Source organism: Paralichthys olivaceus, chromosome 10, assembly GCF_024713975.1.
Source record: "Paralichthys olivaceus isolate ysfri-2021 chromosome 10, ASM2471397v2, whole genome shotgun sequence".
In the NCBI taxonomy this organism is placed as follows: Eukaryota; Metazoa; Chordata; class Actinopteri; order Pleuronectiformes; family Paralichthyidae; genus Paralichthys; species Paralichthys olivaceus.
This window is the reverse complement of record NC_091102.1, coordinates 9,824,173-9,849,557: the sequence shown is the minus strand read 5'-3', so window position 1 is coordinate 9,849,557 and position 25,385 is coordinate 9,824,173. Positions and strand designations below refer to the sequence as shown.

The window sequence follows — 25,385 nt, the reverse complement described above, 5'->3', positions numbered from 1 at the left end:
TGGGATGATGGGTCAGATGTGGAGGGAAACAGTGAGGAGGAGAGGAGCGGCGGGGGGGTGACAAGGATGGTGTGTTGAGTGTCAAAGAGAAAAAGTGTGATCAGCAGGCGTACAGCAGTGGAGCTGGGAGCGTGGAGGGGGAAGGGGACAGGTCAGGTGGATCACATCCAGAGTGGGACTTGCCTCCTCTCAGCGCAATTCACCTTTAAGGTTTTACGGTCTTACAGGCCCGGTAGCCAAGGGCCACCCTGGTGCGTAACCAGGTTAGGTTACCAAATGCCACCCTGCCACTGTGACAGCCATCTCCCACGAAAGCCTGCGGAGATGAGCCAGCTCATGCACCTATAGTGCCACAAAGAAGGGAATGTTCGCTGCACAATTCGAGGTAGAGGAGCAGGCGTGGCTCCTTGGTTCGGGCCAAAGAATAGAACAAAGGCGTGCTGAAAACGAATCCCCCCTCACAATGCCTGAGTGATGTTTGTGGCAGATACCCATCTCACGGTAGACAAAAGCCATCTTAAATGCTGAAAGCACAAAAGATCATTCGCACAAAAGCTTTTTGTCTGCTATAGTTCCCCTCATTTTGATAATAAGGTGAATAATGGCTGGAGTAAAATAATAACTTTGTAGACGATCCATAAGGTCCAACAAAACACAGGGAAAGTAGAATAGGTCATGACTGAAAACAGACTTTTGTTGCACTTACTGTACTTCACACACGACAAAGAATCCACATTAAAACATACTGGATCTTTTGTTTCCTCATAAAAATAGTAATAATTAAGTCCATATAATAAGCAAATGGTGTTGAAGTAAGATTAAATGTTTCCTGTGGATGTTGGTTCTTGGTGTTTCACTGCAGTAGAAAATGGGAGGTGATTGTGACAGTGGACAAAGGAGGCATCTTTTTGGACAAAACACTTTTGTTTGTGCTCTTTTCTTGCTCTTGTTTGCAGGTGTCTTTCACAGAGCAGTCTTTAATTCTTTCAGGAAGGAAGATTTTCACCCTTTTTTATTCTATCAAAGTATCAGAAAGGCAGAAAAGCTGCTGATCCCGACTATTGTTGCTCACTCATGGAGGGACATTTCCCTATAGTCATTGTTTAAATGGTTGTCAGTGGGGGAATAAAGTGAAACTTCATAAACAATTGCCCTAACTGGTTTATCTCTCCCTATGGGGAGAGGCTGCTTATGTGCTGGGATTTGCACGGGAGCTTCCTCCTTTATGGTGGAGTAAGCACTTCACAGCCTCTCAGCACTGCCCCCATACCCGCCTAACAAGGGGATTCCCTCAAGCTGGGTGAACCTGGTTAAACCCCAGAGCCTGATTTCTTCCACAAGTCTCATTTAGTAGTAATTTAGTATATTGGGGAAAAGGGCTCTTTCTCTCTGCCCTTTATGGTTGGGGGACAAAGACAGAAATGTCAATTAAAAACACCTCAGGCTTTCGGGACCGTCAGCTTTTGTGCGGACTTGACCTTTAAATCCCGGGTTGCCTCTATTTTCACAGAGGGCGTAGAGGAGGAGGGCAAGACAATGAGGGGTGAGCATGGGGGTCTTTCAGCAGAGGATTTTGTGTGAAGGCTCTTGACCAAGTCACACCACTAACTGTGGGGTCTGTGGCCACATTCACAGGTCTTCTGAACCGCCCATGCAAATTCAGTTTGTCAGGATGTTTATTCTTAGACTCCACCTGCTCTCTCCCATGTTGAGTCATAAACACACATAAACATATACTCGTCAATCATTACCGCAGTAAAACCCATACAAACATCTGGAGGGGATAAATAAATAAATATTTAGCGTAGGTGGGGGTGCAGGTCAATGCAGACACACACACACACACACACTTAGCAAAAATGGCTATTATCTAAGAACAGTGGCGGGTGGATTGTGTGAGTCTGTACATTGTGGCACATTGTGTGTCCGGCCTCTTCAGTGGCTTTGTGGGATATGAGAACTGCTGACGTAACCGTGAGTGCTGTGGGATGGGATTTCACCGGCTTTCTCTGCTCCTTTACCGTGCTGGTGACAGAGGAGGTGAAGAATGCACTGGCTCCAGGCATTACACAGGTTCACCTGAGAAACACAGGGGATGGTCCTGTGTGGAAATATATAGGCTGTGCCATAAATCCCCTCCGACCATTGTTTTATGACAGTGCCATTGTGTCCTCGTACAAGGTGGAAAAACACAAGTGACACAGAAAGTTGAGAAGCCTTGAGACAAATTTATACAAATTCTTATTGTCACTTGTTCAGCGAATTAGTTCAAATTTAAACCAGAACACAAGAAAAATGCGATTGTGCGTGTGGTTGTTCAATCTGTCCAGATATTACTCATGTTGTGGGTACCTAAATATGGCTGACAAAAAGCTTGTCCCCTATGATATAAATCATCAAATTCTATTGTTAGGAGAAAAGTAACCATGGTTTAAAAGTTCAGTGTGGAAGATTTAGGGATCTATTGGCGGAAACTGAATATAAAATAATCCTACTGATGTTTTCCAGAGTGTGTGTGTTCATTACCCTTAAATGGTCCCTTTATGTTTAAATACTTTATATTTACATCGGGAGCAGATCCTCTATAGGGAGGCCACCATGTTTTTTACAGGAGTCCTAAACTAAACACATTTTGAATTTTTATGACATCTGAAGGCCACCTCTGGTTCTCCTTCAAGTTTGGAAAGGGAGGGGGAGTAGGGGGTTATTCTGTTGCAACATGAAAATTCACCTCTAGATATCACTATATTCTACACACTGAACCTTTAAATTAGAGTTGGTCTCCAGGAAATCAATGTTATCCAATGTAATGTCCTCATCAAGCAGTGTGTGTGTTTCTTAACTGGCTACTCAGCAATACCACTCATGGTCATTTGATGGCGAGCACTGGCCAGCAAAAGCTTTGTGTTTGTTACTCATGCTGTGGGGACCTAAATATGGTGGATAAAAAAACTAGTCCCCTATAATGTAAATCATCAAATTCTAAGGTGAAGACATGTTATAAGGTTATCTGAATAGTAACCATGATTTAAGTTGGAGTTGGTCTCCAGGAACTAGATATATGTCAATGTAATTTCCTCAGAAGTCACGGAAACACACGTGTGTGTGTGTGTCTTAACTGGCCACTCAGCAATACCAGTCATGGTCTTTTGATGGCGAGCACTGGCCAGCAAAAGCTTCCTCTGTGTGGGTTTGTGTGTGCGTATGTGTGGTCTTCCTTGATGCTGATGCAGTCCAGCACCTCAGCCGCTGCTCTGACTCATATGTATGGGCTGGGTCTGGGGTCGTTTTAAGGGAACTTACATAACTGAGTCGCAATCTCATCTCCAATCTCACCTCATGTCAGCATGATGGGGATAATGAGTTCTGTGCTTTCTGTGAGTGACTTTTGTTTGTGTTGAATGGCTGTTTTTGTGTATTTGAAAAGTTTTTGTTGTTATCATGAGGAAGAGAAAGGAGCAATGATTGAATGAATGAATTTGCTGGACACTAGTGATTTATAGTGAGGGAGGGAGTGTGTGTGTGTGTGTGTGTGTGTGTGAGAGCGAGACTGCATTTCAAAGCCTTTCTCTTATTTCCAAGATGGGGTTGGAAATCAGCAGCTTGACTGAGCCCAAATAAGTGACTTCTTTTACCTTTTCACTCCACACAAAGGCCTAATCCTAGGACTACTTGAGCCACCAATGTAGACAGCGACTGAGACCACCGCAGTATGTGTCAGACCCTCCTCACCGCACACAAAACACATTGACTGCAGCTTTATGAAGTGAAAATGGCCCAGAAAGGGGAAAATGTGAAGGAGGTGTCCACAGTCATTTCTCCCAAAGAAAAGCCACAGCATCTTGGCATTTAATGCTAAAATAAAGCAGAGAATGGTTTGGGTCACTTCCATTGTTCCAGGGCCCGAGTGGAACGGCCCTGTTTTTGTTTCAGTACCACTGACCCTTGCAGCTTATTGTGTGGCTTTGTCACGGAAAGTGTGGAATAAGAGAGAAAAAAGAAACATTCCAGCAGTGAGAGAGAATTTTTTAGAGGAATTTTCTTTACCATACATTCTCCTCATTTCCTGTTTTGTTCGCACGTCTTTCCCAGTGGCAAAATACTGCACAGTGACAGTAAATAAAGGGAGGATGAAAAAGCATCTTGTTAAAAAAAAGAAAAACCGTACTGCTTCATGTCCAGAGGGATGTTTAATTAAAGGGAAGTGTTTATATTCTGCTGCGGAACAACAGCCGCTATCATTGCCAAACACAAATATAGCAATTAACTTCAATTTTCTACATTTATTTGGACATCAAAGAGCTGATAGGATCATTGAGAAAATAAAGCAATTAGGGTCAGCAGAGATCTGAATGGTCTTTGGACACAGCAGCGCGCCCAGTTTGCTTGAGTGATTGAATCGCATGCGTGCGGTAGCTTTCTTTTATTGCTAAAGAGCAATTAGCGGTAATTCTTTATTTAAACTGTTTGTTTACAGAACCTTTCATCCTTTTCTCCACTTTTATGTGCAGTGGGATGTGGCTGTGGGAGTTTTCTGTTCCTGTGTGGTTTCAGAGGAGATATGGATGTGGTCCGAGCAGGGTGAAGAGTAGGCTTGTAGGATGGGTTTATCAGAGTCATCTTGTGTGTAGTGTGGGTGGGGGGCCACGGTGTTCCCGATGCTGACATGATAGCCGCCAAATGGATCACATCAAATGGGGGCCATGGCGACAGAGGCCCTTGGGAGCAGGAGGAGGCAAGACTCCTATCTAATGGTTCCTGTTCCTCCTCCGTCCCCTCAGACGACCCCGCCGTCAGATAAGCCGTCCTCGGCCCAGACCTGTATGGCCCCCGCTGAAATGGGCCCAATTAGAATACAAATTAACCAACCAGCAAACATGAATGAGCAGTGTCACTGTGTCACCAACCAGCAGCAGAGTGAAAGAAAAACAGCACGATAAGACATTTGTTCAGTTAATATTCCCTCCCCTCAAAGGAAGGCTGGATAACACGCTGTAATGGCCCTTGTGCCACCATCTCACTTTGCAGTCTGGTAGCCTTCCATCAAAACTAAGATTGAAACTTATGTACTGTGAAATTCTCGGGATCAGTTGTGCTCAGCAGCTCCCACTTACTGTTTGATTGTGGTGGCTCCTCTATGGCAATGGTTAGACACGTAATACCCTCTTATCTGAACGGCAAATGGGATTGAGTGGCTTTTCATCGTAAAACTACGACTGAAAGTGATCAAGCTTAAATGTGTGCTTAAGTGGCAGATAGCATCTGTAATTAAGGTGCTAAATTAAATTTTCACCTCTCGGGGCTAGTCTGAGACCACTGAAGGTAACCTCACGATCCTAATCTCCACGTCTTATACGATTCGTTTCTTAGGATGTGTCTAATTTCAGGGTGCGAGGCTTCAATTTTATCATCTGCCAATCGAACATGAAATGTGTAACACAGTTAAGCTTTCAGTTACGAACGATTGGCCTCGAACGTAGTACTTAATGAATTTATTTGGTTACTTTAATTTCAACTATTAGTCAGAGCAAAGTAGTTTTTATATTCAGGTATGGCTGCATACATAACTTGTCATTACCTCCACCAAGGAGGTTATGTTTTCATCTGTGTTTGTCTCTTAGTTAGCAGCATTACAGAAAATCTACTAGACAGATAAACCCCAAAAAGTTTTGATCGGGGGGGCAGATCCAGGATTTTCTTTTCTCCACTTTGTTTAATGTAGAGAGAGGACATGCTTTTGTGAATTTCTCGCGTAATAATGCAGATATCTTTATGAGAAAAACCAGGCAAGTGTAGAATGCTAATATACGTGAACAGGTGAAATTTGGTGCAGATCTGGATCATGACCCAGATCAAAATTAATAGTTTTGTTATAAGGTTGTCTATCAACCTTGGTTGAGGTATGGGTTGTCTGAGTGCCCTTCTACTTATATGGCTATCAAGTATGTATCTACTCCTCTACATTTTAAAGTCCTGCGTTCACAATGTAACTTAAATGAAACTATAAAATAAAAAAAATGTAAATGCAGAAATTGGTTTTAATAGTGTGATTAGTAAATCATTATATTAATCTTTAACGTTGAAATTTAGTCTATAAGTAATCAACATAAGTCTAATCATATATTTTGAAAATAGATATCCTAATCTGCAAAGTCATGAGTCAGATAAATGGAGTAAAAAGTACATTTCCCTCTGAAATGTAATGAAATAGAAGTAAAACATTGCGTACTACAAACGTGTCGGTCATTGTAGTCTTTACTATCACACAGGCTTTGTGTAAAATCATTCAGTATTGAATATTAATGGCCATAACGATCCTTTATCAGGTGTTTATTGTTCTAACGTGTTGCATGTGTGGGTTCTTAGCTATCGTCACACTCGCTGCCTCCAATCCTGTTTAGGCAGCTCTGGTATCCTGGTCTGTGTGTGTCACGGAGCCACTAAGACAGGTGATGAGTCACTGTGTTGTTGAGGGCTGTGTGGTTTCAGTGTGATGTATCAGACACCCACAGTGTGGTTCCCAGCGCTCTCTGCCAGTCACTGTGGCCATGCCCGTTGGCTGGCTGCTCTGCCAGGGAAGCTTACCGGGCCAGAAGTGTTGAAGGGAAAGCCCAGGGGAGCCAGGGATATGAGCTGCAATGGCCAAGTGGTAAATTCTCACCTGTTACTAAGTGAGAATTAGTGCCGTGATCGTTTTCCTTTCACACTGTGAGTCACATAAGCTCAGTCCCACAACCTGCTGTTACCTTTCTCTGTGTCCATTTTGGTCTCGCACAAATAGAGCTGAAAGAGTTTCTCTTGTTCCCACACAGCAGCAGCAGAGCTTTTGATTCTGCTTTTAATTAATATTGTGCTCACATTCTCCCTCCGTCCCAGGTTTTTCTCCAAGTCATCGGAGTGATCGTGGTAGCCGCAGTCATCATCCCCTGGATCCTCATTCCTATCGTCCCTCTTCTCGCTGTTTTCCTGATTCTGAGATGCTACTTCCTGCGAACCTCCAGGGACATCAAGCGCCTCGAGTCTACCAGTAAATGTTTCTTTTCCGTGTGGGTTGGGGGGGGGGGGGGGGGCGTGGACATGTCCATTTGAGCCAAAAGACAAAAAAGGACCACAGGAATGCTAATAGACCATTGAAGGAAGCTGTGGTCATTAGCATAAAGGCCAAAGGTGGTGGCGGCCTATGGCTCGGCCACACGCAGTTTCCTCTAGAGACGGGAGTTCATGACATCACATACAATGGAGGGAAAAATGCCAAGTGTGTATGACTAGGCCACTGCATGCTTTAGTTTATCTTTTTTATACTGGACCGTATTCAAATTCCATCGTGATAAAGAACAAAACATCTCTCAAAGAGCTCAGAGGAAACATTTGGGTTTTTATTTGTTTTTTGTAAAATGAACAAATAGAAATTGAAGACCACTCAGTCAGAAACTTAAAGCTAAAGTGAATGCACTGTTGATTCCCAAATATATCACATATTTCACCTCAAAACATCAGTCCTGACTAGTTTTTCAATATAAAATGAAAGTTATAAATACATGATGCATGAAAGCATGTTCAGTTAATATGTTAAGAAGTAAGGAACAATTTTCGTCTAAAAAAAAGAAATGTAACCGTGGGGCTGAATGCATGGACAGTTGATTTTTTTTTTTAAATGTATGTCATCACATGGTTGACGCTGGTCTGTATCTGTTTCTTTTAGCTCGGAGTCCCGTCTTCTCCCACCTCTCCTCCTCTCTCCAAGGCCTCAGCACAATCCGAGCCTTCAAGGTTCAGCAGAGTTTTCAGCAAATGTTTGATGAATATCAAGATCTTCACTCAGGTGAAAGAAAAATAACAACTTTTATCATACACCTTTAGACTAATGTTGCATTTTTTATTTAATGTAATTGATATGTGTATAATTAAAAACTGGTGTGTGTTTACAGAGGCCTGGTTCTTGTTCCTCACTACTTCTCGTTGGTTAGCTGTGCGTCTTGACGGAATCTGCTCCATTTTTGTCACCATCACTGCATTTGGCTGCATTTACCTCAGGGATGGTACTGTATGTTTTTTTTTGTTTCATTGACATATGACACCATAACACTGAGCTCACAACTATTTGACTGTATGTTTTACATGTTTTTTTGACATAATAGGCTTGGAGCCCGGTGCAGTTGGCCTGGCTCTGTCTTATGCTGTTACACTCACCGGCATGTTTCAGTGGGGTGTCAGACAGAGTGCAGAGATCGAGAACATGGTGAGTATATTTAGGTTCGAACTCTTAACTGCAGTTTACTGTACATTTTGGTTGGTAATTACAAAAAATATAATTTATTGAAGTCATTTCATTATTTCTTCTCTGAAATGTTCAATACATTTCAATAAATGTCCAAATAAATATCACTTTCATGAAGATGCACCACAGGAAGTCATTCCCTCCGTTTGTCGTCAGACTTAGCAATTCCTCTCTGGGGGTTTAAGACACTCTGAGTCAATAGACCAGTCCTGGACTTATTTCACCCTGTCAACACATTGCAACCTATTTATACTATCTTCAGTTATATAGACTGTAATACTGCATATTTTCTTATGTGGTTTCTTTTTATATTTTGTAATATAATGCATATATGTTTTCACAATCTCTTAATTGTATACTCTTACCTATATTTTATATTTCTATTTATTGTTATTATCTTGGTCTCTGTATATTTCTATTCTGATCCCCCCCCCCAGGGCTGTAGTATTTCTTGTTGTAGTTTTTCAGTAAATAGTTGTATTTTCCGTAGATGACGTCAGTGGAGAGAGTGGTTGAGTACGCAGAGCTGGAGAGTGAAGCACCATGGGAGACGGACAAACAGCCTCCGCATGACTGGCCAAGAAGAGGCTCCATCACCTTTGACAGAGTTGCCTTCTCTTACAGTGCCAGTGAGCCTTTGGTCCTGAAGAACCTGACTGTTGTCTTCACATCCAGAGAAAAGGTTCTTGTCTTTATTCCCACCTGTGCATGCTCACTGGTGTGCACAGCCCATGACCTGGGTTGATATGCAGCCAGTGTAGAAGGTGTGGTGCGATTCTTTTTTTTATGTGGCATTATTTTTCAAATCAATTATTAAAGGGACAGGATATTGTGCTGCTGAATCTTGAGGACTATACCATTTGTGATTCATGGAATACATATCATGTAATTAAGACTGTTCAAGTGGATCCATTTGTTCCCAATTTGCATTTTGAGCTACCTGATGGTGACAACAGTTTATTCACTCCAGAGGGAGAAGAGGCCAAGGTAGAGGGGCGAGGAAAGAGAGAGTGGAAGGCAGAGGGAGATGGTTGAGGATGATTGAAATTGTGTTTAATGCTGGGGGTGTATTTTGCATGGCTATGGTTGGCCAGGGCGGCTGATTTCACAATGGATGGGTTGATAAGTGTAGAGCCCCTGGCTCTGACAGCCCCTGGGAGGGATCTCTGCCGGATGCCATGGGGGTGAAAGGCTTTGTGCATCCTGACAGTTCCCCTTACACCCTTTCAAAAGGAAACCTGCACCTACCACCTACAGTACAAGACGCATTCACTGTGTCCCTCACTACAGTCATATGCTTCACATAATCATATAAAAGCACTCGACTGTCCACAACATCTCAGCTGACCTTCTGTTGTTTGGAGAGAAATATCTTGCAAAGGGAGTTATATCTATATCTCGACTCAGAAAATCAAAATCAACCCTTACGCTACACAGGAAATATGTATTTTTTGTCTCAGACTCATCCACTCTGAAAACTATTTAAAAAAATTTTTTTTCTTAAAGTGACCTTGTTAACATTCACTGCCAATCAGGAAGTAAAGTGACATTGAGGGGAATGGATTATATCTATACCAAGCCTCTGGGTTCACACGTTTTATCCTGCTCACTGTCAATCCTCAGTCCTTTTCCTGTAAAGATCAGATCAGAAAACACTGAAAGGGATAGTTCACCCAAAAATGAATATTCACTCATTATCTACTCATCACTATGCAGATGGAGGGGTGGGTGAAACACTTTTGGAGTTTCAGGAGTAAACAGCAATACAGTAAAACCCAATACAATTGAAGTAAGTGGTGACCTCTTGTTAAATTGTAAAAAAATATATGACATCACAGAAGCAGTATGGAGGCATTTTATGTTTTGTTTTTTTCACGTTTGAGGAAGTGGTCGCCATTTTCTTTTATTGATTCTATTTACCCCTGACTTGGTGGTTGACTTCAGTATAGATCATAAATCCTGCCTCCTCCATGTTGGTGGAAGAGACATCAACCAATCTAAAAAGTTAAAGTACAAGTCAAATAAAGTTTTCCTCAAAAATTGGTCTCTGTCATTCTAGACGGATGAATGTCCAAGTGCTCATTTTACCGGTAGGTTTGGTATCCAGTAGCATTCATATCCAGTATATTTTGGCTTCATTCCTATGTATGGTCCTACATGAGCGGGTGATGTGTTGTGGGTTAGTAACTGTATTTTTACCTCAGAGGTAATCAACCTTTTAGCCATTCCTCCTTTTGGGATTTGTTTGTCAGAGTTATGGCCAGGCCAGGATAAGTGGGTCCTAGCTCAAGCCCAGTTGATGTTTTCTGCCCTTGAGCATCAGGTTGTGGAGAGCAAGGTCCTTTGTTGCAACTGAGAACATTTTCTTCTAAAACACTATCCAGACAAAGATGCTTTGCAATCATAAAAGCAGAAAAGACTGATCATGTACATACTGAATAGTGATGGTCTAGATAATTAAACCACTTGTTGATTAGCATAGTACTCAGTAATGTCTGCTGGAGAGGGGATGACCCTTTGTCTGTAATAAATGTTCAATAGCGCATTTAGTACGAGCATCTGTTCATAATGAACACGTAAACTTTCTCAACTATGCTACCACCTGAGTGGAATGTCTTTAGATCCGTCCTGAGAGAAGCAGCTGTAGTCATATCTGTGCACTCTTACAGCAGCTTATGCAGAACAAGACTTATATTTCATAGTCTGTATTTCCTGGTTTGGATTTGGGACAAGATTGTTTCTTACGAGAACCAGATGGAGACATCCTGTAGCTCATTCCTCTGTCATGTATTTATCACCAGTGCTCCCTTTTTAGAGGAACTGTTTTAGCCCATTCTGCAGTTTTGTCTCAGAAACAAGCTCAGTCCTGTCCATCTTGATCGTTTCCACTTTAAACGTAACTGGGCAGAAGGGGACAAAACTGTGTGCGAGAGGTGTGTTGCACCCTCTGTTTGTGTTGGCATGTTATGAGGACAACGGTTCTTTGTTATGCAGCAATGCGGTTGGTAATCCTCTGTCTAAACAAAGGTTTGCCCATTGGCTTTGTCGTGGCATATAACAGGCCTATATGTTGGCAGGCAGCAGTGTGTGGCATCAGCAGCTCAATCGAACAAGTAGCGATTTTCCCTGTGGTGCCATTATCGAGACGATACCTGGTCATTAGGTTCGACCAACAGAGCTTGGCTTATTGTCTGTACTCTGGACTGGTCATAATTTTTAGAAATAAACCTAAATTGTCATCTTTCAGGTAGCTGGATTTTTTAATTGTACAAGTTTTCATTAAGCCACATGAAACAGGTCCCTCTGTGTCAGGACCATAGACTGTAAGTAAAAAATCGGCTTAAAATGACAGAAATCATCATTGAGAAAATGTTTTGACTCATGTTCCAACTGCTAACATGGTGTAGGCAGGGTTTATGGCCTATACTGCAGCCAGCCACCAGGGGGCAAAAAGACACTCTGGCTTCACATTTGGGGAGCTGTCTTAATATACAGGCTATGGTCATGTCCAAGATGGCAGCGTTCATATACAGGATATTTTTTGGCATAATTTCTAGATACTGGGAGGAAGGCGTAGACATGTCGTCCATCTTTATTGACAGTCTATGGTCACGGCACTTGTCATTAATAATCTCAAGGAGCACAACAATAATAATTCATCTTTTTGTAACCTGATTTTAAAATTACTCATCTCTTCACTGCAGGTTGGCATCGTTGGACGCACTGGTGCCGGTAAAAGCTCCCTGATCTCTGCCTTGTTCCGCCTGGCAGAACCTGAGGGAAGAATAAGGATTGACGGTGTTCTGACTTCCACAATCGGTCTGCACACTCTGCGCCAGAAAATGTCCATAATACCTCAGGTAACTCTTTTAAAATGCTACAGTCTCAGCTGATATATATCATAATTTATTCAGAAATGAAGTTCTGCAAACACTTTTGTACCTTTTCTGTAGCTACTGGACTTTTCCCTTGACATCTGTGAGCTTCTGTTGTGTCTCACGCTTGAGAAATGTCGGCGATGTCAGATGAACACTGGTGACAGAAACCTTCATGCTCCGGCTCTCTTTTTGTACGCCTGGCTTTTAAAAAGCTAAAACAAGTGAGGAGAATTACAGTCATCACTCAGGGGATTTTGGAAAGTGAGACAAACGGATGCCTTGAGACAGTTTAACTTTATTTCCGCTTGTTGAAACTGATACGGCATTAAGAAAATGCCAGCCTGCGGGTGAGTGTCAGCCGAGTGGAGGGAAGGGAGAAGACTCCCACGGCCTGTAATGTGAAGAGAGCAGTTCCCCCATCCCTGACAGAGGATTAGCCCTCTACCCCCCAAACATGGGAAAGCTGCTTAGACGAAGTCTCCCCCATCCTCACAGTCAGAGTCCCCTTGTACGCCGTCACTTAGTCCAAGTCTCAAACATTTCCAGGGTGACGCCAAGATGCCCAAAAACGGTTTCATTAAGGCTGCTGCTTTTGATTTGATAGGTTCCTGGCATTGCTTCTACTTAAGATAAACTTTAACTTCCTGGTCCAAACTACTTTGAGATAGGTGTGATGTGTGTTTGATGTGATTTTGTTTACTCCTACTGTGTCTCCTAGAGGGGGAGACTCGCACAAAGTGGCAGGTTACAAGTCGGAGCTTCAGCTGCTTGCCAATCTCTCTCACATACTGGATTTCCTTGACACAGTCACACTGCATTCAGAAGAGTCGAGTTTCTCTGCACCGTGCTCTTAGTTTTTACTAACTTATATAGAGAGAAGTCTCTTGCATTCATACACATTCACCTGAAAGCCTTTTATTCTTCTGCCAGACGTCAGAGATAAAGCGATATTCATTCAACCTTTCACTCGGAGAAAAAAAATCTCTATATATTGCCAGTGGCTTTACTATTTCATGAGGAGTGGGATATGTATGCTATACATCGGCAGTGAGGAGTTCCATTATGTGCCACCCACAGATTTGATTATGATAAGCTTTTATTAACATATGGCATTAAAAAAGGATCCATTTCATTTTCTATTGAATCCTCAGGAATGACTTACTAAAAAATGAATTCTGCAGCAAACAGAGGGCTTAGAATTGCTGGAGCACATAATCGTTCTATGGAAAGCTGTGCTTGAAAGCAGTTTTTTTTTTACCCCGACCTAACATTGAATCCTCAATTAAAGTGTGTCACAAAACTAGTTTGAATTGGGACTTCAGCTGGCTTAATGACAAGGCGGTATTTGTGTGACAGAGGGAAAAGCTCATTGGAAGTAAGGAGGTGGAACATTTTCACACAGGTAGCAGGGATGAAATTCTGAAAGCTGAATGCATTTTTTTCTAGATGGAAACAGAGCAGGTAGTCCTGAGTCCTCTGACCTACAGAAAGGTTTGTTGAGACATGATTCTTTGTATTTGAGGTGTGTATTATAAATTTGTGTGCTCCACACAAACATGAATGTCCTGGCTTTCAGCTGAGCTGTACAGCTGCTTTCAGACATGCACTAAACTCTGTGGACATTCTCCGGATAGGCTGCATATGAGCCTGCAGACTTTTTCCAGAGTTTCTCAGGCCAGCTACCGAGTAAAAACAAAAGAAAATGAGTCGATGTGAGAGTACAGCAGGAGATCCCCTGTGCGATTCGCGGCAAGTGGGTGTGTTGATGACGTTTCTTAAACGTCATCAAGTTTGCTCCACCCTCTTGATTTCTGTGTTGTTGTGGACATGTATGAGCAGAGAATCTCCTGCTGCATAGTTCATGTGTGAAAGGCAAACTCCAGAGAAAGTTTGCACTCAATTCTGCAGGCATTCGCTGAAGTTCATGTCTGCTCACCAATAGTAAAGCCAAAGCGTTCCAATGGCCTCCTGGGGGCTTGCTTCAGTATAGATCATAAATCCTGCCTCCTCCATGTTTGCAGTAGGAAACAAACTGAACAAAAGTCAATGAATAAAAGTCAAAGTACACGTCAAATATTTCTCAAGGACGTTTTTGGTATTTGAGGTACTTCTTATCACACTGATGCTTGATAATTTTCCCTGGTAGTTTTTCATTATTTATTCGATGTTATAAAAAACATGAAGGTTTATTGAGACATGATTTTTTATTTTTTTTATTTGAGGTGTGCGTTGTAAAATGTGTGTCTGTATTTATAAAGCACTTTCCTAATCTTGATGACAGCTCAAAGTGTTTTACAGCACAGTTACACACATTCATACAGGGCAGCTCTTTCTCTATCACACATTACTCATACACAGATGGCAGAGTTGTCAGGGGTTTCAGTATCTTTCCCCATGATACATGGCACTGGGAAGAGGGGGATCACACTACCGACCTTCTGGTTAGTGGACAAACCCGCTCAACCTCCTGATTCAAGCCAAACATAAACACACTCTTCCACCGTATTGCTGTCACAGCCCTGGCTTCGAGTTGACCTGTACGAGAGCTGAGATGAAGGTGTGGATAGTGAGTCACACTCAGACTAGTAGCTCTGTAATCTTAATGCAGGACGCTGAACCTTTTAGAGCCATTGTGCACTTTACTTTTTACTGCTGGTCTAATCTCACAGTTGCCAGGTGAACATTTACTATCATGATTCTGAGGTCAGATTCATATCTTGAGTAAGCTGGAGTTATCACATTGGCTTGGCTGTGATGAGGATACAATGGAAGCCTATCAGTTTTTGTTAAGGCAGAGCTGCTTGCTGCTCTGCGTCACCTCTATTGCTTTGATATACACTGTCACACCTCCATAAAAGTTTTTATTCAAGTGGGCATTATAACCATTTAGCTGTTGTAAATGTTTCAAAGGTAGGTCCAGCTGTATTTGTTAGCTGATAAAACAATGTGAATATGATGCCGTATGAAAACCTTATCTGCTGCAGCTCTGGGACAACACAAGATAGTTTCTTTAGAACAACCTGCAGTAAATGTTCAGTTAATCAACTTTGGAACAGGATTCCCGACATGATAATCATGTTTACCACAAACAAGAGTGGAGTGTTGGAGCAGTGCCTGCCGACTCGCGGGCTCGTTCCTCTGCACTGTAATAAAGAGCTTTACGCGCCCGCTTATAGATGGCTGTGTGGCTGAATCCTGATGCAGGTGTGTGGCTCACCATAAACACATATCTGTAAACGTCCAAACTGTCTCGGATCTGAGGCTGGCCTTTCATGAGGGTAAATCAAATGATGTGGTTACTAGAGTTGAAATGGTGTGAACATTTAGTGTCACGATTATAGTGACCATAACGACAGTATTATTGTGGTGTTGTTAAAAAAAGTACTGATACATAAACTGTAGATAAATATATTACCACCATGAAAAAAGTGGTGAAATTACTTCCATTTGTCTACCATGTAAATGCAAATTGTTCCTTTTGTTGCTGCAATGTTTTATATCCAGTTTAAGAAAATTTGGATTTGGGTCTGAAGATTTTATCGATTGCATAGCAGACCTCTGAAATAGCTGACATGGAATATATGACAAAATAACACCATTCAAGCCAATCGTTCAAACTTGTATATATGAGCCACACATTAGAACAATAATGAAGCCAATTCATTTTCCTTTAATTTCGTAAAAAATAGAACCGGTGCAGAAAATCTGAATCTGGTCAGCTGCTTCACTGAAGATAAACCAGGCACCACGAACACAAAGTTTTCTAACTTTACTCTGCACTATAGACTGTTTATAAAAAGCCTTGCACACAACTTCCATAACACAAATAATAAAAAAGTGACAGTATATAAAAGAATTGTTTGTGGAGGACTCACTAATTAATATTTCTGTAGTAGGCCAAGGAAACGGCTCATTTCAAACAGACATGTTTAAAACGGGCAAGGAAATAGTATGTAAACAAATCTGATGTCAGGTGATATCATATAAAATTACACAAAACAGGTGACGTGGAGGAGAGAAGGTTGACAACTTGTAAGTGCAGATGACGACCCCAAATGTGACAGTGGATGCTAACAGTTGCTAACAATGGCCAGAGCCCTGGCAGCTCGTGCTGTTACAGTGCCAATTACATCACCACGATAATCACCATAATTAAAGAAAACAACTAACTGTCAGGAACCATTTCATCACCAGTGGGGACCCCTGTTGGAGAATTTCGGCACTCATTTTGAGATGATCATTTTCTAATACAGCCTCTGTATGAAATCAGATGCCACGTTTTTGTGTCATATATTCAGAAGAACCTCGCTCGGCTATTCTCCGCCAACACCGGTGCACCAGCTTTTGGTTTTCCAAGTAAAAAGATCAACATATTCAAGAGAAGTTGCACCGAGCACTGAATAGAGCTCCTGAGTGTAGCAAGCCCTTTGTGAACATCTTCCCCTCACACATTGCCCAACTGCGCTCTATGAAGCCTGTCTTAACCCTTTCATACATCTTCCCCCTTGTCATTATCTTAACTGGCCACGGCCTTCTCTTTCTATATCCATTTATCCACAGGACCCAGTTCTCTTCACGGGGACCATGAGGAAGAATCTGGACCCTTTCAGGCAGCACACAGATGAGGACCTGTGGAATGCACTCCAAGAGGTACTCCAGCGTGGCTCTGAATGATTCCCCCTCACCAGCCCAGGGGGGATCCCTCTGTCCCCCTGTACAATGCTGCCATTCAGCCTCCCTGCTCGCCACAAGTCATGGGGGGAAATCCCATTAGGGCCATGGGGCCCAGCTCAATGTGCGGCTTGTAACTGGGAACCATTGAAAGTGCTGGGGGAGATGTGTTTGGGCAGTCAGGCCAACCAGGATGAAGGCTCCCCCCACAGTGAAGGGCTTCAGCTCCTGGTCCTGCCACTGAATGGGTTTGGTGGCCTGGATTAAAGCTAGAGGCTGGCCACAAGAGAGCACTGGCCAAGGTCATCAGTAGACCTGGCCCTGCATTGTGCCAGGCGGTTAATGGGTGTGTTTGGATGGCTCTTTAAAGACATCCCCACAGGAAGCCTTTATTCAGGAGTAATGAAGGGTTGGGGCTCTGCTCTCCCTCTCCACAGGTGCAGATGAAGGCTGTGGTAGAGGAGCTGCCCAATAAGCTGGAGACGCTGCTGACTGAGTCGGGCTCGAACTTCAGCGTGGGCCAGAGGCAACTGGTGTGCTTGGCGCGGGCCATCCTCCGCAAAAACCGCATCCTCATCATTGATGAGGCCACAGCCAACGTGGACCCAAGGTCAGGGGACGCTTGAGTGTATAAGAAAAACATTGTACATAGTTAGATGTCAAGTCCTTGTGTTGTTTGTTTACTGTAAAGTAGAGCACTTCCTGATCTTTGCTTTTATGTGTATTTAATAAAGCGGCACCATTACCACTACTTTCCCGAAACTAAAAGTAGACTGAGCCTCTGCATAAAAAACACCTCATGACAGGATGCAAACACATTAAGTATAATGTACATTTCTTGGTGTAAACTGAGTATATGAAATAATAATTCCTCATAATATAAATGTTTGATTTAATTATAAAAGTAGCATAATCACTTCTCGGAGTGCACATCTTACCAGTGCTCTACAACAACTGATGAACATCCATGCGGTAAATTCTGTTGCAACACTGACGCAAACAATTACACCATTATTACGACTTCCAAAAAAGGAAAATATGGTCAACATGGGAGTTTATCAGAAATAGTTATAATACATATGTAAAACACAAGTCAAAACAAACCGAATCATCTTTGTAAACTTGTGGACCTGTCATACCCTTTATTTGTGTGCTTACTGCTGCACATACCTCAGCGCTGATGAGCCATTGTTCTGTGCCGAGTAAAATCCCTGCCCAAGGCTCTATAGGAAGAGAGTTTTTTTCTTTTTGTTTAGTGCTAAGGTGTTGTGTTCCCTTCTCCTTTTTAGAACTGACAGCCTCATCCAGCAGACGATCCGGGACAAGTTTCAGGAGTGTACGGTGCTCACCATTGCTCACAGGCTCAACACGATCATTGACTGTGACAGAATACTGGTAAGTAAGGAAATTTCCACTGCACGACAGCCGGTATTATAAAATGACACTCACCTTTGGTATTGTGGAAAGTTTTTAGCAATAACAGACAAAAATAAGGTCCCCCTAACTAATTCCTAATTGTTTGAGAAGACATACACTGAACCCCAGATAATTATACTTCGGAGGGGCTGTATGTGAAAACAGAAATATCCGAGCCAATTGCTCCACACCTTTTCCTGCCAGAGCCCTTGTAAAAACTCTTAATGTCCAAATGAGCCCATGAAAGAATACAACGAATACCACGAATGAGTGGGCGCTTTGATAGCGTTTCCAAAGAAAAACCCACAAATATCTTAATGTCAAATTAGAAAGATGAGATTAAACGCCGGTGTTGATTTGCTGTAAGCGAAGCTCTAACCAGGCCCCATCTCTCGCCTGAATGTTCTGGAGATTCCTGTGTTGTTGTGAATGTGTCTGAACGGAGAATCTCCTGCTGCGTTCCTCGTTTGTGAAAGGAAAACAATTGTGCGACATTCTCTGGGCATACGTGTCTGAAAACGTCCTTGTAAAACCCTCTTGTGACAAGCTAAGCTTCTACTTATTGAATTTGTGGAGTAATTTGAAGTAGCCTTCAAAATGTGTCCCTTGTATTCACTTACACCACCTCGCATTAAACACACCTGAGCGTCAGAGCTTATAAACACCTTTTTTCTTATAACCGTTGGAGGCTTTCTACGCTGTGCTTACAGGATTTTAATTCACTTGCCCTATTTTAGCAACAGCTGGGCCGATTTCTCCCTCACAGCGTTTGCCCCTCATTGCGCCTGTGCTAGTGCCACTTGATCTTTGGCCCTTTCCTGCCACTGCCTGCAGAGGTGCCAATTAGTGCCATTTGTGGCGACATTTGTTAAGCGTCTGCGGAGGACAGGGGCTCGACCTGGCGGCTGCCCCGTCACCGAGAGGGTTACTGAGAAAAGTCAAATATCATCACAGCGGGGCCTGTTTCACACCTACACTCGTGTTAAACGCCCCTGGATTGACTCTGGGCGGACAAAACTGGGACGCACCTGAGTCGCCCTCTCCAAATTTTAAGCTGTGCCACTTTGTGACGCAGACGGTTTTCCAAGATGCAAACTTTTATCTCCTCGTATCCTGTTCCTCTACTGTTGATTATGGCAACACTAAACACTCCCTCAAACCGTGCGTTAATGATAACAAACTGCTCATTACCGCTGTTAAAGGGATCGAGTTTGTTAAAATTTGTCTGTGATATAATTGCAGTCTTTTCCAAACTGCTTGAACTGGCACTATTCTTTATGTGGTTTGCACAGCGCGACGACACTGAAATGATGGTAATTTTCAACAGTGTATTAAAGGTGTGATTGTTGGATTTGACTGAGGACCACCCCTGAGCCGCTGAAATGCCAGGATAAGTACAAGGCTAAATCGCAGCTGATCTTCAGTCTGTCGTAGTCAGCGCAGTCGACTTTCACGCTGCTCGTAGGTCACACTCATTGTCCACGAGCAGAGAGAAAGGCTGCTGTTGTATGAGTCACGTTAAAATGGATGGTTCAGGGGAGCAGAGAGCTGCTGTTTCCCCCATTCATCTTGCACCGTCTGCATGCATCACTCAGCAGAGAAACAGCTGAAATGCCTGTTTTCTCAGAAGTAAAGTATACAGGTGGTGTGCCTCACACAGGCACATGCACACGCCCAACATTGTATGTATGATTGCAGGTTCTGGACGCCGGCAGGATCCGGGAGTATGACGAGCCATATGTGCTGCTGCAGAACCAGGATGGGCTCTTTTACCAGATGGTCCAACAGACAGGCAGAGCTGAGGCCGCCTCGCTGCTGCACACGGCCAAACAGGTAACCACACCCACCTTTTGTCCCCGGGACGAGCTGCTGTGGCTAAATAAGAGCCCAGTGGAGGCACACTAATCCCAGACTCTCCCTCTAAACTCCAGACTTCATTGCTCACCTCCAAAATAACACAGTAAGGCAACAGAAGATGTGCAGAACCCTGACAATGCAAAGACACTTGATTACCATTTTAATTTAAAGTGCCTACTCGGAGCAATGCGACGACATAACATTAATTTCAAGAGAGAGATTGTCCCCTTTGTAGATTCACATCCGTCGATTTTATCGCCGAAACTCTCTGTATAATCTTTCTTCCTCATAATGTAATTTCGAGATCATTTTAGAGATGATTCTAGAAAAGCAGCTTTCTTTGCACGATATCTATTTTGAAATATTGGGTTTAACTTCATCGCGATTTGGGATAAACTTTCTATGGGGATTACTGTAATGGAGAATGTCCATATTTCTTCCCTGTGAAATTCATTTGTGATGTATTTCCCCTTCAGACACTGCACAGATAAGAGCCGGCTATTCATTGTTCAATTCCATTTTATGTGCATCTGTCTGGGACTACAGATACCATATTGCAACTTCAAACAGGTCTTTGTGAAATAAGAAAAAGTGGGCATCATTTCATTTTCTCTCTGTCCCTCGCACAAATTTATCAGCGGAACTGTATCTGCTCAGCCAGAGGAGTGAAATGAGTAAAATACTGATTTCAAAGACTCAGCACACTGTGGTATTATTTGGTATCGTCTTACCCTGCACACTGGCGGATTGGTAGTGACATTGTTCGAGCCCTTACGTTTTTCCTTTCTTTATTGTACGCTGCTCTCCTTAGATCGGATTACAGCAGCATCCATAACTGTCTAGCACCACTTATTAAATACTGAGATGGTCCACATGTTGTGTGTCAAGTTTCTATAGTTGTCAATCAAGGTTTAAATACATTCAATAATCTGATATCAACCTCTGGTGCCTTTGTCCACATTGAAAGAGAATCTTGGAGTAGACAGTATAGCTGTGGCCAACCTGTTTTTTTTACATGCTTCGCCTCTTTTTTCCTCCAACTTTCCCTTATTGAAATCTTTGGTTTGTCTGAGCCGCTTTGTGTAAATAAATCAAGCATTTTGTCGACACTTAAAGCGAACACTGATATCTCTGAAGACCGTTTTTTTCCAATATGAACACACCGGTCGGCTCAGAAGCCAATGTTGGGGAAAATTAACTCGAATAAAACAAATAATTTTCTGTGATTATCTCCGATATTTCCTCCCTGGAATTTCACAGTTGTTTATGAGGCTAAATAAGCCACTTTTGCACGCTTCAACGACTGTCAAATCCCTTCGCCCGCCTCTGACTGGATCTGTCATAAAACACAGCGTAACAGATCGTAGCTTAAGATTGGACTGTGTGCTTGTATTCTGTGACACTTGCTTCCCCTGATACACTTCCAGGTTTACACGAACAAAAAGCGTCTGACAGATGTGTGCCGTGCCAAGGACATCGGTGTCATCTTCGAGACGTCTCTTTGACGGTTTGGAGAGTCGCTGTGGCCATCACTGACCAGAAATCCTTTACCAGACATACTCAAGTTCCTTTCACTGTGCATTCAAATGTGTTCAGACTTCCAGCAGGCATAGTGCAGTGTGTGTCGCGTTCGATCCTCATAGTGTGGAGCAGAAAAGAGGCGAGTATCCGAGGCAGGCTGTGCCTTTATTGACAGCCTATCACCGTATGGCTGTTTATTGATCACACTCGACGATGTTTATGTATGTGTGCTCTGGCCTCTTGGGTAACTTCACTCCTGCACTGGTGCAGACTGGAGTGCAGACGTCGGTTGTGTTTACCTTGGTGCAATAAATTACTAGTGGCTTAAATTATTCTTTTAAAGAACTAAGGTCTTTTTTATATCATTTGGAAAAAAGGCTTGACAAGACAAGGAGAAAGTGAGCGCAGACAGCAGTGTTTTCAGTCATTATCATTGTGCCTTAATCAGACTATTGATTCCTTGTAATTGCACTGTCTTCCTGCACTTTGACCACAGTGGTTTTATGTCTACCTCAGGAAACAACAGTAAAGTAAAAATGTCTTTTATTGGCACACAAGGAAATGTGGGATGAGAAGTTTTAAATTTGTGGCAGATTTTTTTTTTCTCAAAGTAAAATCAACTTTCTCACGTAAGCTTTTGATAAATGTGCTGTGAAAATGTTGCACTTTTTACTTTGGCAATATTGTGAAGTTCAGTATGACTATAGTTGTGTATGTTTTTTTTAAACACAAATTGTTTTGTTAAAGGTTATTGCCTTTGTTTAGTCATAAATATGTGGTCTCAGAAGATAAAAAAGTGAAATGACTTATAATAAAAGAGTATTTAAATTTTTTCCGTGCTGTCTTTTTTACTTTTACAACATTGTTGTCTCCTTTTTATGCTGACTCACTGACCATTTCCTCCCACTGTTGCTCATCCTGTGTTCGGTTGTCTGAATGGTGTGTTTGCCTCAGGTCGGTGATAACAACTGGACCACTCGACCACGATGCTACAAATTGGTGAGTGGTTGAGAAAAACAACCCCATGATTATTGAGTTGAGTCAAGTGATTTATTTATGTTTTTTAATTAAGTTTGACAGTGGTGAGGTGGTGCTGCCATTTACTCCAGTAACAGGTTGGTGTCGTGTGACATGACGATTAAATCCTAATTACAATGTAATTTTTTTTTTATTCATCACCAGCTCAAACAGACGAGAGCTGTTTAACTTGCTCTCATACAGACAAGAGCGGAGCAGGTGATTACACACTCAGAGATGGCTGTCAGTGAACACTTAGCCGGGTATGAAAGGCAGCATTTAACCATGCCTGGATTTGAGTTGTGAACTGCAGGACACCAGTTCCTTTAAAAGCTGAGTGATTTACACAATTCATTAAAGCCAGTGAATCTTCAGCCAGCGTCATATTAAATGGTTACTTACTCTCAAATAGCCCCTCGGGAGTTGAATTGTTGGCTTGCGAATAGATTAAAGTTTACATTGAAAAGAGAAATTGAATTCAGGGGTAATCAATAGCATAATGGGCCAGTGAGAGGAGCCGGCTGCCTGAAATGAAATTACCATATTTTTAATCTTAATTTTCCACTCTGTTTATCTGACAGTGTGGATGTGCAATCCAAACAGATAATGAGAGAGTGGGATATTGACAGTGGGGTCCTCTGGAGTGCTTGTTTCAGTGATTAAACGCTGTGATCTGTGATTACTTTGTGTCGGGTGTCAGGCTGGCGGCCAGGGCCCAGGGAGACGCAGGCACAGAGCAGCTGGAGCATCATGGGTCTCCGAGGTGCTAATGCACCTGACACAGCATTGACAGCATGCGAAACCCTATCAGGGACCGCACCGCACGGCAGCTGCCACAATAGGAATACTCGTGGCACTATCTACATCAGAGTCAGCATATATCCTCTCAGCTCTCCCCTCGATAACAGCCGACGCAAGAATGGCGACAACAAAGTTTACACAATAAGTATTATTAACCAGATACCTTCCTGCATTGCCCAATAATGCTGCCATTTTAAGACATATCTGAATAGGTGTGTAAATAGCAATGCAGCATAGTGCTGATATGGCTTTAATAAATATTGTGTCTGAGAAACCTGGCTGCCCACACAATGAAGTTTCATCCCAAAGAAATAAAACACAAAATAAGAGTCAGCACAATGTGGCGGCGGTGAATGAAATGATGAATTCAAGCTGTAGCATCCGCACTTTAAGAGAAAAGTGATACGTCGGTGCTGATTTGAGGACGAGATACAAGCTCCATTCAGTTTTGTCGTCAGTTTAGAGAAGAACAATGTGAAAAGTATTTATAACAAGGGAAAGTGGTGTAAATTGTTTAAGGTGGTTTTGTCACGGGCCAATAAATAAGTATTCCTGGGGCCTTTTTTTTCTGCTCAAGGAGACAAATGTTTTTTCACAAACTTTCTGTCGTGCCAGCGTTTCCTTTTGTGATGGATATACTGCTGTTTGACAAATGGAAACAAATTGCATGGTGCGGGCGTCTGAATGGCAGGGAGTTGGGGAGTGTCACACCCGGCGCTGAAAGACGATGAAGCGAGAGCCTCAGGTTTTTTTGTGGGGCGACTCAGACCTGACTGATCCCGGCATAAAGTACTTGTTGAAGAGAAGGAGAAAAGGAGAACGGGATTTCGACAGGCTGCAGTGAAATTAGGAGAATTGACTATGGCGGCTTTGTTCGCGGCTGGTGACACGGGGTGGGGGGGGGGAGACTGCAGCGATTCCCCAGAGACTGTGCGCTCAGCCTTTCTACAAGCGAACTACAAACTGAATATCTGACAAGTTCCCAAGACCTGACATGACTCTGTGTAGAGCTGAGAAAAACAAACATGGATACATTCTTCACGACACATGTGCCGACAGTGGATGCAGTGTATTAGAAAATGGCTTTTTATCTCGTTAAAAATAGGCTCTCAATTTGGAATATGTTGTTGCTATATTTTCTTTTTTCAATCGACGCGACAACCTAGTTAGACCAAGTTTCTCCTGTGACTTTATGAAAGTGTTGAAGTTCCAACTTCTCACTTGTTCGTCTTCGGTGCAGCATCACAGCACAACCACAGACACGGACAGAAAGTAGTTCCTCCCAGTGAGCAAGTTTTAATAAGCTGCACTGTCTCATGGTGCCTCAGCAGTTTGGTGACCACCCCGGCCTGGCCGACTAACACCACTACAAACAATAATTATGGTCATGTAATGGATGATGCTTCATAAACTCTCCTGGTTGTGGTTTTACTCTGACTGTTATTGTATTTAAAATTCAGTGGATATGTTAGTCAGATTTAACAGGACCTGTTGAAATGGAAAAAAAAAGCCATACTCTTTGGTCTCAAAGGGAGCTTGGGTTTTCGTAATTGTACCTGACCCCGGCTACTTTGAACTAAACTGGCTAATGTGGCCCTTTTGAAAAGCCACCAAATAGGAAACCTCTTTGCATGCTTCAGCCTTAAATCCCGGGCATGCTCCGTCACCTTCCAAAAGTGCCGTTTGATTCTTCAACTGCGAGAAAAAGAAGCAAAGTGGAGGGCGAGACAATGGCACAGAGCTTATCTCATCAGTAAATAAGGCTTATTGCTTAAAGCTATAAAAGGCTATGCTTATTGGTGATGTCATGCCTTTGTGGAAGATTGATGAAGCTTGAGGCAGGGGGCATAATGTGAGTGAGAATGTGTGTGTGTGTGTGTGTGTCTGTGTGTGTGTCTGTGTGTGTCTGTCTCTAAGAGAGGCCTGGTGCACCAAACTCAAGAGTT

At 42.7% G+C, this 25,385-nt stretch overlaps 1 protein-coding gene across 2 annotated transcripts in view; it reads left to right on the top strand.

Annotated features, from left to right (window-relative positions):
* LOC109631443 (ATP binding cassette subfamily C member 4 (PEL blood group)) overlaps positions 1 to 22,453 on the top strand; it is a 38,931-nt gene extending 16,478 nt beyond the window's left edge. For both annotated transcript variants that reach the window (XM_020090226.2, XM_069533312.1), the window contains exons 21-31: positions 6,877 to 7,027; positions 7,703 to 7,822; positions 7,929 to 8,039; positions 8,139 to 8,239; positions 8,769 to 8,960; positions 11,983 to 12,138; positions 16,717 to 16,806; positions 17,265 to 17,437; positions 18,117 to 18,222; positions 19,942 to 20,076; positions 21,528 to 22,453. In XM_020090226.2, coding sequence (XP_019945785.2) covers positions 6,877 to 7,027; positions 7,703 to 7,822; positions 7,929 to 8,039; positions 8,139 to 8,239; positions 8,769 to 8,960; positions 11,983 to 12,138; positions 16,717 to 16,806; positions 17,265 to 17,437; positions 18,117 to 18,222; positions 19,942 to 20,076; positions 21,528 to 21,605 — 1,413 coding nt within the window. In that variant the 3' untranslated portion in view covers positions 21,606 to 22,453. The remainder of the gene's footprint in view (positions 1 to 6,876; positions 7,028 to 7,702; positions 7,823 to 7,928; positions 8,040 to 8,138; positions 8,240 to 8,768; positions 8,961 to 11,982; positions 12,139 to 16,716; positions 16,807 to 17,264; positions 17,438 to 18,116; positions 18,223 to 19,941; positions 20,077 to 21,527) is intronic.
* The last annotated feature ends 2,932 nt before the right edge of the window (positions 22,454 to 25,385 follow it).